Source organism: Neolamprologus brichardi, chromosome 1 (assembly GCF_056152115.1).
Source record: "Neolamprologus brichardi isolate AB-2024 chromosome 1, ASM5615211v1, whole genome shotgun sequence".
Classification (NCBI taxonomy): Eukaryota; Metazoa; Chordata; class Actinopteri; order Cichliformes; family Cichlidae; genus Neolamprologus; species Neolamprologus brichardi.
The window spans coordinates 19,979,122-19,994,241 of record NC_142104.1 but is presented as its reverse complement, the minus strand read 5'-3'; the positions used below and the strand labels follow the sequence as shown (position 1 = coordinate 19,994,241).

The window sequence follows — 15,120 nt, the reverse complement described above, 5'->3', positions numbered from 1 at the left end:
TGTGAATCTTTTATCTGCTTATTTAATCATTTCTATTTGTGTTATTTCAGTTATTACACTATACGTTGTATGTCGATGTCTAAGGCAGGACAGGCAGGAAAAAAAAGAAGCAGATGGGGGGATAGGGGGAGATATAATAAAATGATAAAGCACAAATAGAAGTGCACAGTATATCGCCAACTGCTGTTGCTGTAAGAAAAAAAGCCAAACACACAGCTACTGGAACACATAAATCAAAAAATATACAGATACATAAATCAACAGTCTTCTTGTAGTGTGAGTGTATGTGGGCACGTCCCAGGGCCTCGGGGGGGGGGCACACCCCACCCTCTGGGGTCACCCAAGGCCCTGTGTGAAATGTGTTTGTTGATTTGATTGTAAGCTTGAATCCTCCATCCATCCATTCGCTTCCGCTTATCCTTTTCAGGGTCGCGGGGGGCGCTGGAGCCTATCCCAGCTTGAATCCTTTCAGATAATTACTGCTAGATTGACCTGTTATTTCAAATACTAACCTCGAAAAAAAAAAGGCACTGCACTCTATAATTATTAGGCGTTATTTCAATGTTATATATTACAAATATTCAAAAATATTTACATTTAGAAAATATCAATTTCAGATTTATTCCAATATTTTCCACAACTGTACAGCTCAATCGCATAATAAACCTACAAACCCGAGACACTAAAATAAAAAATAATTACAGCAGGGACAGATTCTGAAAGCTTGCTACACAGTAGCAAATATTAACAAGTACCCATTACATATTTGAAGTCAACGAAAATCTGACTGTACTGTATTTACCACAAAATATACTAAATATACTACATTGTCAGATCTGAAAAATATCTGCCAACTATGGCTGTTCCTTTAGGCAAAATAAAATGTTTAACATTTATGATGTGATGTCGACCGGCTCTTTAGAAGACATCGTGGCTCTCAAAATGAGTGCTCCCGCTTCCTAGACTTTCACACACAGAGACTCACACTAGCATACACAAATGCACACAAAAGAGACGACTTCATTCAGTCCAGTTGCTATTGACTCCAGTGTTTCCTTCGGCAGTCAGTCATAGGGAGCTGCTAAACAGCACATTTGTGATGAACCATTTCTGTCCAGTGCATTTCTGCAGAGCCAGTTGGTAGCCAAACTCATTGTCACTGCTTGCTACAAGCTCTAGGCATCTCTTTGATTTCCTGTTTTGAATGGATCCTCCCTGAAAAGATAAAAGCAGGCTGGTTAAAATTGTGCCAGAATCCAGAAGAGACAAAAAAATGTGTGCACAATATAACCTGCCTCTTTTTAAACCCACACTGCTGTGAATGGTTATAGATGTAAGCTACTGAGGAGCCCTAAGCTGTTTTTTTTTCTTTTTTTGGCTGATTCACACCATCCTCACTGGGCCACCAGATAGCATCAACATGGTTAAGGGCAAAAACAGCAACGTGATTACCAGCTTTGTCATTAGCTTTTTTCCTAGCAAGGCTCTGGATAAAAAAAGGCTTGACTCAAAAGAGGAAAACGAGACACAAACACAACAACAGACATCCCAGACAAACAGGAAGAGAAATTGAAACCAGGGCATGAAGGACACAAACGCCTCATATTAGGTTTCAGAGCTATTACAACAATATTGTTTAAAAAAACCCTTCATTTAATAGACAAGAAGTCTTTGATTTATTGGAGGATGGGACATATGGAGGAAGAGCAAAAACTAAGGTCCAGCAATTTATAAACTTTAATATGACACCTGCTGCCAGAGTCTGAACAGAATGAGACCATCAGCTCAGTAAAAATATTGAAGCATGTCTTCATGAAATGAGGCAGGATTTTCTCATTACAGTGTCAGGGCTGACAAAGGGCAAGTGACTGAAGAGGAGGCCTTCAACAGTCAATACAGTGTGGAGAGGGCTGTGTGGGGAGAGCTCTTTTCAGTGCTATGAGAGGAATGCAAAGGGATGTGGGAGGAAAAAGACCCAAGGATTGGACAGCCTGTACAGACCTGGTGATAAATTATTCTTTCTATGTCTTCATGAGTTTTGGCCCATGTGTGAAGTCCAAGAGACATTTTCACAGATAACAGATTTGCAGTAACTCTGGAAGCGGACATTTAAAGACCATTAAGACATGCACCACCCGATGGGGCACTGTGTGGCACAATGAAGGAAATAACCTAAAGGATTGGAGCTGTATAGGCACAGATCCCCATTCCTGATATAGAAACAGAATATTTTATATGACAACAGCCTGCTATTCATTTAAGATACTGTTAAGATATGATTTGCAAGGTCAAATCTCATAATGAAATCTGACTACAGAACCAAAAAATGGAAAATAAGCTCTATTACTTCCACAGTTTCAGCCCTGTGCTCTTCATCAGGGTGCTCGTACCCCAGTAAACAGGACCTACACCGAGATATGATTATTGCTATTATTTAATAAGGTGCCTTTGTTTTAGTGTAACCAGCCATTACACTAACTTACCCACAGTATCCTAAATTCTCACTGCTTACATAACAGTTAATGTCTAATAAGCTTAGACTTCAAATATAGAGAACAATGGTTGCTCTATTTAGAGCAGACACCTTCAAACTGTCAGGTTTCCCTAACCAAGAAGAGGAGGATTTTTTTCACAGGAGGGGGGAGGGCGTTAAACATGAGGCACAGCTATTGCATGAGGTGAAGGGTACCAGAGGGGCACACATGTCTTCTCCATAAGCAGATATAGCGACAGCTGTAGCTGTGATACGATGTAGAAGAATATTGCAACAAATAATTTGGTATTTCCCGTGGGCTGACTGCATTGAGGGGGTGTGCAGTAGCAATATAACCCCCCAAAACACTTTTCCCTTTTCATTTATTTTTATTTTTTCAGGTTACGTTTGTGTCATTCTGAACATCAGACTATTTGAGGTTTGTTTATAAATGTTGCACCTTCTCTGATTTTTGAAATGAAAGCTGGGATTAAAGCCTGTCCTCCTGTGTCAGGTTGTACATCTGTAAGGCTGAAGTACAACATGCTTCCAGTCCACAGGCAGTCTGTGGACGGCCCGTCTATCTGCAGAGATGTTGTCAATCATGCACAAAGTATGTGACACAATTGGTCTGTCGCCTATTCTTGCTTTTGCTGTTGCCGGTCCATTAGGCAGCCTTAGAGAAGAGCGAAGTTATAACATATAAGAAGCTGAAGTGAAATAAAATATAAAAAGCACTGAAAGGTTTGCACTGCAGTCACTGTCTGCATTTGTCATGCTGTATTTTTTGATTTTTGACATATTTTTTTTAGTCATGCTTTGCTCTCTTTCCTATTCCGACCCACTTGTCAACCAATCAGAATTCAACAATAGACAGCATCATCCACATTCAGGAAGGTGCAGGAAAATACCTCTCTCTTAGCTAACTATATGGAAATCCATTTACAAATGGACACCATAAATTATGCAGAAGAGCTGAGGGGTGTATTATGAAGCGAGGTTGCTTAGGAAGCTATGCCACGAAAAATGTCTCTCTTTTTACCTGGCTGAATCACCATGGTAACTAATGCTGAACACGTAACCTGTTTGGGAGCATTCTACTATCCTCCCAACACTACGGCTACTAAAACCACTGAATGAAGCGCAAAATGTGCATATCAATGTCGTGGGAGTGGTGATGCAGATATCATAAATGATGTTATATTTCATTCTAATCTGGTCTTAAGTCTCTTAACAGAGAACACACAACAAAAGATTAGAATGATCTGCCAATATGTCCACAATGTCTTCCTTGTGTCTCTTTCCTCTTCAAATGTGTCCAGATTAGACTTTCAGAGCTCTAATGTGCAGTACTGAGAGCACACTCAGCGATAAAATAATAAAACTTGAAATAAAATGCTTATTATACCGCTCTGTGTAATATTAACAAGATCAATGATTTTCTGCAGCATTATCCTATTTGTAAGTGTTGCATTTTACTGTTTTTTTAATGACCACTTTATCATCAGCATCTTTTTGATCTTTTTTTTTTTTGCTGATGAAACATCAAATGACATGTGAAACTCAGAGCTTGAAGCACTAAACTGGGTTTAACAGAGAAAGCTGATAATGACCTTCATAAGCCCATTATCTCCAGCTGGAGTTTTAGTTTTTATCGAACTAGCTAAGGCTAAAAAAAAGTGGTATGAATAAAAAACAAAAAGATTTTGTTGTAAAACAAAGGAGGCCTAGCAAAAAAAGTTTGGGAACCACTGAATTAACCTAACATGCATGTCTTTGGCCCCAAAAAGTACCAGATGAAAACATGCAAACTCCAGATTTACAGTGTGTTAAAAAATAAGATAAAATAATGATAAAACTTAGGGTATGTTCATACCTTTATAAATGTCTTTTTTGGATAATTATATAAGTGCATTTGTAACTTAATCCGGGGATGCAGCTATTTTTCTGGCTCTTGCATAGAGGGATGACATGTTTATTCTTATTCATGCCTGCAAAACAATTGTCCCATTGATTTGCAAACTGGGGAAACAGGCGTCAATAAACACAATGCAAGCCTTATTGGAATTGCTGAACAAACCGAAGACCTGGGCGATGATTCACAGAGCTGGAACATGGCCATTGTAAAAGCCAGAATCACTGTAAATCTGTAACACTGGGTGATAAAAGTAGAAACTCTGGGTTTTAATCAGCCAACTTGTCTACATGAAATCTTGGTACGCCTTCTTAAAATGTGTGGATACATATCATAGACAGGGCGGCTGTTACTTGAATTGTAACAGTAATTAAAAAAAAATGCATCGCCCACAAATTATACAACCAAACCAAACTCTACCATTTAAGTTTTCTTTTTAATCTACCACCATGTGAGTAATCTTTACATGAAAGCAAACAATTCATTTATTTCTCAAACTGAGGACAATGGAAATCACACTGTGGCTAATGCGAGGCTTTAGAGTAAAGGAGGTGAGGCAATTTTCCACATTTCATTAGAAAGAGATTAAAAATATCTTTATCTAACCAGGTTTTGTGCAGAACAGTGCAGCATTTGAATTAAGATAAATCAAAGTTATTTCCCTCTTATTTGCAGAGCACTCCTTCTTTCAGAGTTGGAGTAGCTGCATCAAGGCAATCTATTTCTGCTGAAGTTTGACTCCTTGTGCAGCTAAAACTGTGTCAATAATTGATGGCACATTTCAGAGACGTATGCTCCAGCCTGGCTGATATGCCCTCATTCCACTTACTAAATTATACAAAGTTAACTAAAACTGCCATGTTAAGATCAACAAGGGAATGTGTGACATATGATCTTGAGCGTGTGTCTGTTATGCCAAGCCAAACAGACACAGGTCTAGAGGCACTGGAGTGAAAACTGTGCTGTTCTTGTTACAGCAAGCCTCTTTAAAAGCACTATTTTGGGATTTTATACATAAAAATGGAAAAGAGAACACGAATCTGATTGTACTCTGACAGCAAAGCAGAGGATATGTGGAGCCAAATTAAAGCACAAAGTAAATCAAAATTCCCCCAGTTCTATTGAAATACCACTGAGCTACTAATGGAGTGAGACAGTCATTAATTTTCAGTGAGTCTTTGTGTCCAAATTAGCTGAAGAGAACTTAAATTGTAATTTAACCACCTACATGATTATAATATTTTCCTGAATGCTTAAACTGATGCTTGAAGTCTAAAACCAAACAGTTGACTGTGTGGACTGTAGATTTTAGGGGATCCAATGTGCATAACGCAGGAGACAGAGAAGCGAGCCTTTTATAGTGAGAACCACATCCAAAAACACAAAGAGAAAAGCAATCCAAGCACAGAAACAAGACAGGAACACACACTGGACTTAGAAAATGACATGACAAAGGACAAGGGGAAGACAGGTCTATGTACTTTAAATGGAATGTCAGATTTTAAGTGCTCCCTTAATTATTTTTCAATTCAGTTTTATTTATATAGCGCCAAATCACAACGGCAGTCGCCTTAAGGTGATTTATGTTATAAGGTAAACACCCTACAATAATACAGAGGAAACCCCAACAATCAGATCATACCATGTGAGCCAACTACTTGGTGACAGTAGGAAGAAAAAATCCTCAATTTTAACACCACAAACTACGAAAACAAAATGGGAAATAACAAAAACACCCAACTAAATACTTAGACAAGAAAAATAACACTGAACAAAGAAAACGTTGAGGAGGCCAAAGTGATAACCTCAGAGAAAAAAGGTAAAAATATCCCAAAACTGAAAAGCAATACAGCAATAACAAAACCAAGACAGGGATTTTAAAATAAAACCATTACAAGAATCCAAACCCCAAAACAGATGAGTCAAAACTTTAAATACTACAATATAGAAAACCCAAACTTACATATATAGACGAATGATTCAGCAGTCAGAGACAGCGCACGGCCCTGGAACCAGGACACCATTAACACTTTTACCTTAAACTAAACTAAGTGTGTGAATGCCCTTTTCCTGCTATGACACCCTTTTTACAAAACTATAAACACAACTCCCTTTCACAGGCTCGAGAAAAACATCCCATGGATGTGAATAAAGTCTGATGGCCTGACCAACAAGGAAGGTGAGGTTAAGCTTCATTGATTCTGGGTTTTTTTCTGTTTTTTTTTTTAGTACAGTTTCTTTGACTTTCTTCTTTCTATTGTTTGAGGGGATTTACTGAAACATCTTTTCCTCTTATGTTCATACACATACACATTTTAATATCTGTGTGTATCTGTGTTTACCACAGAACAATTGTCACTGCTATGTGTTGCAAAATGAATGAACAACAGCCACAATTTATACTTTCAGTGAAAATTTGGTGCTAAAATGATGGATGGTAATAATGTGATAATGAGTTTTCCAGGAAGTGTTTGGAAGAGCTATTTAAGGCTTTTTCTGAAGATCTGTGCTGTGTTTTTTTTTTTTTTTTTACCTGAGTGAAGAGCCAGTGGAGTTTCATGCGCTTTTCTGCAGCATAGCTGCACTCAATGAGGCGGGGTCTGCTATTCACATCCACCAGGCACTTGTTGTCATCGTCATCAATGGTGGGACTGAGGAGCCCGATGTGGAGCCGCTGAGTACTGGTGTAGTAAACATTCTGAAATAAACACAAAGCCCAGCTATAAGCAAACTGCATGCTGCTTTACTGTGCATGTTCAGACGGGCGTGGTTGACATTTAGATAATGGCCCCTCTCCAGCTGTATATGCTATACAGGTATTAAACTATGCAGCAAATGAGGCTTGCTCTTGGGTTTTCTTTCAGTATGAAAGAGAGATCTGTGAGGCTGATTTACATGCATTAAAGATGCATATTTATACTGCTTTCCTGACTGAACACAGGCTAAAAGATAGACCAGGCGAGGCAACAAAAGAAGCTCATTGTTAATTCAGGAATTGGGGGGGGGAGAGAAATAATTGTGCTTTCTCTGATGGAAACCTTCCCAACAGCTTTTTTCCAAGGGCAAATGTTTGCTCATATTAAGCTGACAAAGCTGTAAATCATTTGCAAGAATGAAGCAAAGGAACGAGTTATGTATTCACTGACACAAAACTTGCTTTGGTTTGGTGAAGAGCACACAGAGTGAAAAACACGACGTCTTGAACAAACATAATGTGCTCTGCTGTGTACCGATGATTTGAATGTGCTCAATCGTGCAGGGGTGGAAGGTAAATAAGTAAACTCGAAACTCTTTGATTAATTAATTACCTTTTTAAAAAACTAAAAACATGTTATGTTAGCACTCATTTTTTTTTACCAGAGATATTTCAAAAAGATAAAACTATATGACCTTTAACAAAAAAGAAAATGCAGCTGGATGCCTAAAGCAATAAAAATAAATTAATGTCGCTTTGTTTTCTTTTTTTCCCTCTCCCGCTAATCAACTCACCAGATTTATCTAGTGACCCAGTGGAGGGGCACAACGCCCACATTGGCTGCCACAGTATCTAACTGTGTAGTCCAGAAAACAGTTAAAATTAGCTCCACGCCTCCACCTTGACCAGCCATAAAAAAGAATAAAATGCTACTTACACATCAATGGATCAGTATCAAGTGTCTGACTAGACCCCTTTGTATGCAGAGCGAGTACAGCTTTACACGTTGTGCTGTCAACGCTGTGGTTTTACATGAGCAGAACTGTGACTCTAATATTTTCACATTGTTTACTAGTAGACTTACAAAAGTAAAGGATCCAGGTATGTATACTGGAAGCTTAAAACAAAGGGATAAAAACAAAGCTCAAAGGTGAACACGTTAATTGTGTAGCAGAATTTAAATGATAAAGAGACGCAAACATCAACGGACTAGTGAAATCACCAGTTCCAGAGTTAAACTGAGCTTGAAGCAGACAATTACACAGGAACTATGTGGATCTGGGGTACAGATTACCTTCATCATCCCCTCTATTATCAGTCAAAGATACTCAAAATACTTTCTTTTATTAAAGTTTTATTAAAAACACAGAGTTAGATTGTATTACTTTTACTCTAATCATATTTGTCTCTTAATTCCCAAATTACTTCCTGCCTCTTTTGCACCAGGCATTAAACAAATCTGATAAGAGTGATTTAAAAAAAAAAAAAAATCAGTGCTGCTCACGTTTGGAAATGTGCAAGCTGCCAGGCCTTTGTGGCAGTGGCTTCTGTTGTTGCTGTGCTTAAGTCGGTATGTTTTATTACTGCTCGAGCTAGCTGGAGGGCTGTATGTTTGCTGACAACATGTTCTACTGTGGGAGTGTAAGCTTTGTATTACTCTTTCTTTCATGTGTACCTTGGCAGGTTTCTTTTAGCACATTTATGTACTGCTTTTACCACAGCACTTTGGACACAAAGCCTATAAAAGCAACATCTGCAGAAAGTAGCTGATGCTTAAAATGACTCATTCTGACCGACTAGAGCATGCATTTGCAACAGTCATTGTATCTGTACCAATATAAAAGCAATCCAGGGACTAATTCCTCCCGATGATGTAACACTGAAACATAAAAATAGAGCAGACTAGATTTGTCTTGCAGCAGAGATCCCTAATCTCATTAGAAATGCTGGTGCTACTCCAATCCTTTGTTTGATAAGCCTGGATTTATAGCTCAAAACAGATTTATAATTAACAAGTTTTAAGTTATCTAGTCCTGAAAAAAAGAGCTGTTTAAGCACAATATGGAAATAATAATTATTAACATTCCTAAAGCTTACAGATATATCACCGAAGATTTCTCTGGGGTGAGTTTTAAATTGTACAGTGGTGTAAACATCAACACAGGCCACATGAGTGTGAAGCACATCCAGTAGTTTCATTTAAATAGAGAGGGATAATGTCAGTTCAAACCACACTCTATGAGACAAGTTTACAACCATCACAGCAAGGTTAAACAGTTTGAAAACAATCTGCTCAGATGTAATGGAATCAATATGCTGGGAGAGACTGGAGAAAGCAAATGATAATCACGCTGTACTAACATTTGAAGACACAAACTCCCTCCTATTTGAGCTGACATATATCCTGAATAAGCAGTTCAGACAAACAGCAAATAAAAACTGATTAAAAACAAAAAGACAGAGTGTAAACAGAAAGCTGGAGAAAAAGATCAAGGTACAAAATATTGTAATCAAAAACATGGTCTTTGCAACATGTTTTGTTGATGATGTGGAATTTTATTCCGAGCTGGATTCCTTCAGGAAGGTTCACAGCTAAATTGAGGTGTATTGCGAGTAGAGACAAGTTTAATATGTATTTAAAAACACCGGGGACTGTTGCTAAGGTTAGTTTGATAAGATAAAACAAGTTTGGGTAAGACAACCTAAGATATACAGGTATTATTATCAGTTTTAGTATTTGCTCCATGCTGAAGTGAAGCGGAGACAGAGAGGATGTTTAAGGAGAACACTAACCTGTGGTGTCATCCCGTGGCAGAGATACAGGATGGGCATGTTGTCATTGTCAGGCCCCTGGTCCAGACACAGATCAGTCTTCAGAGAATTTTTCAACTGGGGAAATGCACAAAGAAACAATATTTTGGTTTTTAACGTCAGTACTATGACTGTGTTTACATGTGGCACAAGCAGGTAACACTATAAACTAAATGAAGTTTGTTATGTTACCTTTATATCCTTTAGAAATATGTGCTTCCATCAACAGTAGTATCTAATTTCTACAAGGTTCACGCAGCGAAGTGCCGAGCTTCCATTCAAGCCTGTCATAATTAAAAGACAACTCGATGTGCTCTTTTCTAGTACAGCTTGATTTATTCACCTCCCTTAATTTATTGAAGTAGCTACAAAGAAAACTGAAAAGAAACAAGTGAGAAAAAAAAGATTTTGCTGTCCTGCAGAATTACAATTGTACTCAGAGGGAGAATTCTTGACCAACCTTAAGAGTTTAACTAACTGAGCAAAAAAAGGCAATTATTTAAGGTGGTAAATTACATGTCACTTTATTACTCTGTCGATTGATCCTGGTACCATTTTATAATGCTTGCTGCAGCACAAGTGTCTTTTCTTTGTCTGAGAGAAGTCCTGTTAGTTCTTCAATTTGTTACTCCAAATGTGTGAAAAATCGATGGTGTACGGAGGACACTGCTACAAGACAATGATATTTTCTGTGCTGTTTTGTATGCGTGGTCAGTTTTATTTATTATGCTGGAGTATGTACGGATTATGATGCTTTTGTAATCCAAAGTACTACATGTCAGAGTCTAAGGAGCTTGGAAAGAAAAGCATCTGGACTTCTTTAAGTTGCTTGAAGACGTTTCACCTCTCATCCGAGAAGCTTCTTCGGTTCTAGGGTCAAATGGTGAAGAGTCCCAGATTTAGGCCCTGTGGGAGTTTCCCCCCGAGAGGGATAAAAGGACCCCCTAATGATCCTTTACCTAATCACACGAGCCAAGGTGTGAAAACGGGTGTAGGTCACAATCAGCCAAGGTTTCTGGTGAGCTCACTGTGAAACCTAGCCCCACCCTATCATGTGATTTCCTGAGGTCAAATGGTCCAGGATGTGAGTGAGCGTTAAGGTGTCTGGGAAGGGATCTCAAAACTGGATTGTAGATGGCAGACAGTTGGTGTTGCAAGCCACCGCCTCTGTTCAAAGATGGTCGTTCACAGTGGATATAGATGGCTTCTTTCACTCCTCTTTCAAACTATCTGGCTTCTCTTTCCAAAATGTGAACATTGGCATCCTCAAAAGAGTGACCTTTGTCCTTTAGATGCAGATGGACATGTCAGAGTACTACATGTTTGAACAATAAGCCAAAAACAGTCCTCGAACAGAGCGAGGAAGCTCTGTTCAACTCTGCACTGCATTATTTCTTCCTCCACAGGGGTGGAAATTATTACCCAGACAGTTAGTACTTCCTGATACAGTGCTTGCTTTTGCTTCGAAAATACTTCTTCACACACACAAACTACACCCATTTTGGCTCCTACCTCAATGCACACTGTGCTGTCGATCTTACGTGCTGCACAATAATGTTTAATATTTAGTATTTACTGTCATATTCCCATATGTCATTGTGATGTTGTTTATTGTATTACTCTCGTTTTCTTCTGCTTGTTTTCTTTTTTCTTTCTCAACAGGTGATCCAGGTGATCGATATATGTATTTTTTATTTTTTATTTTTTTTTGCTTATTCTGTTGGTTTTTGTTTTTTGCCCTTCTCCCCCGTCCCTCTTCTCAACTGTTTTTCTTTCCCTCTTTCTTTCTCCCTTTTCTTTCCCCCAGTCAAGTCTGTCCCGTATTCAGCAAGTGAAAATAAAATAAAGAATAAAAGGTGAATCAAATGGACCATTACGGCAAAGCTGGGATGGTCAATTTGGTAAAGAAAATCCGTTGGGCATCTTTCTTCGCCTTTAGACAATAATTCTGATGGCAAAAGAGCCAAAGGGGACAGGCAAAAAAAAAAAAAAAGAAAAAAAAAAAAAAAAAAAGAAAATACTTCTACAAAACTGTGTAAGTTTGGAGCTAAAAACCCAGAAAGACAAATAAGAATTACACTCACTTGCCACTTTATTGGGTATACCTGTTAACAGGAAGCTAAAAACATGAAACATGATTGTATAACTTGAATATAACCAAAATTGAACAATTGAAGGTTGGAAAAACATTGCCTGGTCTGATGAATCTCAATTAGTGCTGGATCAGTCAGCATTTGATCAGTCAGAATTTGTTCTGAACAACATGAAAGCATGGATCCAATCTGCCTCGTATCAATGATTCAGGCTGGTTTGATAGTGTGTGGGAAATTTCTTGGCAAAATTTAGGCTTCTTAGTACCAAGTGTACATCTGAGGAATGTTTCCAGCACCTTTTTGAATCTATGCCACATATAATTAATGCAGTTCTGAAGGCAAAAGGTGATCCAACCCAGTACAAGCGAGATGTAACTAATTAAGAGGCCAGAGAGGTTTACATCCCACAGAAACCATCTAATACCAACATCAATCATACATCTTCACTATAACTCACAGAATATGAGGTTTAAAGCATAATTACAGGAAATACAGAGGAAAATGGACGTGAGTGGGTCGAAAGATCTAAACATGAATCATATTCTGAATCCTCTTAAACAAATTTTTACTCTATAAAAATGTAAATCAGAACTGTTACGCTTCATGAACATGACTCAGATTTTGAGGCCCAGAGGGTTATTCATGTGCGTCATGACAAAGGTCGGCAAGATTGCAAGATACAAAGTGCACCGCAGGGAGCTCAGGGATAGTGGTTTGAGCAAGGAGTGAATTAGGCAAAGATGTGAGATCAGAAGAACACAGTTGCTCCGGGGATGTCTACTCATATCTGATAATCAGTAGATCCACAGGCAGCACATGGCCACATCAACAGCACAGGTCTAAACTATTCTAAAGCTATAAAAACAATAAATATGTAACACTAAGCGACACCTATGGGAAAACAGTCACGTTGAACCATCAGGTCCTTTAGCTTTTGAAATATGATGTATGAAACATGTTTCAGAAAATATGTGGGTGGAGTATTGTTACAAGAGAGATTTGAAAATGAAATCCTTCAGATTTGATTGGACTGCTCTAATGTGTGCAGAGCAAATACAAAGCTCGATAGGAACAGGAATTAGATAGGGAGAAATAAATAGACCTGAAACACGTGAAATGAAAATGTGAGGACATTTTTGGCTGTCGAAATAAAAATGATTAGCTTACCACTTTAGTGAAGACTATGAACCCATGCTCAGAGGTTTAAAACACTACCGATGTGTCTTATGATTGAGCAACATCTTGTTTCTGTTAATTAATGCCGCAACATGACAACAATTAAAAAAATAGCCTACAACCCAACCCGATATCACTGCAAAGCGTGTAACAGAAACACCGGGCCACCGTTTCCATTTTATGCTTTGCTTCTCGAAAGTGTGAAATGGACACGCATGCAGAAGTTGCCATAACAGCAGGCGGAGATAATATATTTAAAGCCAAGAAGTCACTAATGAGCAAGGAAGGTATGAAATACATTCCAGGGTCCTTAATCACTGCAAACAATTAAGATAGGCGGCTAATATGTATTTATAGGGCTGTGCGATATGACAAAAATCTCATATCCCGATATAAGACATTTATCGTCCTGACAACGATATAAATCACATAAATGTAATATTTTCTGTAAATTCTGTGACTCTCGGGCAACTCGACTTGCGTGAAGTTTTTCCAGCTGGGCGTCCTTTATCTGGATTCGAGTGTTTTAACGGATGCATGAAACTATACATTTTTAGATATAAGTTGTAACGGCCACCATTTTCTTTCAAAGTTTGAGTCTAAGGTTTATTTTTTAGCACCTAACAGCTTTTTTTCTTTCTTTTTTTTCTTCTCATCCGTACACTCTCTGCATACTCTTTTTTCAGTTTATTTTGAAAGGTCTCAACAGGATCTTGAGCTTTATTGTGAAAGGTTTAGTAGAAAACAAACAAGCGGACAGCGGAGCCACGCAATGGTTTTACCATCGTTGCTAACGACAACATGTAAAAACAGGCGCTTGTCCGTGTGGTTATATTAAATATAAGAGAAAGAGAGAACTTTAAGAAATTAATATAGCCACTACAGTGACCATCAAAACGATGAAAAAATATTGCTGTAAACAGTTTTGTTTTATGACACCACGAAACAAACGATAGCGTATTAGGAAACGATAGAAGTTTTCATATCCTCATCCGATATATATTGTTATATCAAACAGCCCTATGTATTTAGATGCTAATGTGTTAATAATGTCTGTTTAAATTCTTTCCTGTGATTATTTTCATGTTGGCTAAAAATAAAATGTCTCCCTCTGCTGGTACTGCAGCCTACTGCAACTTATTGTGACTTCTGCATGGAAATGGTCCCATTTTGGCCTGATACTGGGTTATACAGCCAGAGGTAATTCATCAGATCATCAGTTTATCCAGTCTTTTCTTTTATGACCAAATACCTGTGAAAACTAAACAAATTTTCATTCATTGCACTTTTGACTTTGTGCTAGGGCAGATTAGCGAACATTAGGCTAACATTAGCTAGGCTAACATAGTGAATGTGATAAACATCACACCTAATAAACAGCAGAATTTGCAGTTTTATTTATTGTTAAAAGGTTTGTGATTCCCACAGCTTCATACACCAAATAAAGCAGCGGTCCCCAACCTTTTTGTGCCACGGACCGGTTTATGTCCTATTACAGGCATGGCCCTTTAAGGGTGAAGCCTGATGGGAAATGTATTCGGGATGTGTGTAGCGGGACTGCCCTGGTGTGTGTGTGTGGAGAGAGAGAGGAGAAGGGGGAAAAGTAACGGTTAGCAACAGAAGAGACGGAAAGAAAATTAGTAAAAGGAATATAATAACTCCCTCGGCAGCCAGAGTTGTGTCGGCGATGCTCACTGTGAGTAAACTGTTTCAGCCCACTGTACGTGGTGTGTTTGTGCCTTGGAGAAGAAATAAAGTTCGGTGAAGCAGTTTTCCTACGCCTCCTTCGATCTTTTTACTAGCGGAGTTGACCTGTACAGTAAGCTAGTTGCCGGCTACGAGCCAGTCACGGAACCTTCAAGTAACTGCCAGAGGTTTCCTTACTACGGTTCGGGGCCGCGGATCTGGCGCGGTAACAGTCCGACAATATTTTCACAGACCGGGCTTTAAGGTGTCG

At 38.5% G+C, this 15,120-nt stretch overlaps 1 protein-coding gene across 1 annotated transcript in view; it reads right to left on the bottom strand.

The window, feature by feature from the left end:
• Positions 1-590: 590 nt before the first annotated feature.
• galnt18b (UDP-N-acetyl-alpha-D-galactosamine:polypeptide N-acetylgalactosaminyltransferase 18b) overlaps positions 591-15,120 on the bottom strand; it is an 87,163-nt gene continuing 72,633 nt past the window's right edge. Inside the window, exons 9-11 of the mRNA XM_006780163.3 lie at positions 9,877-9,972; positions 6,922-7,086; positions 591-1,215 (exon numbers count right to left, since the gene is read on the bottom strand). Of these exons, the coding sequence (XP_006780226.2) occupies positions 1,069-1,215; positions 6,922-7,086; positions 9,877-9,972 (408 nt within the window). The 3' untranslated portion in view covers positions 591-1,068. The remainder of the gene's footprint in view (positions 1,216-6,921; positions 7,087-9,876; positions 9,973-15,120) is intronic.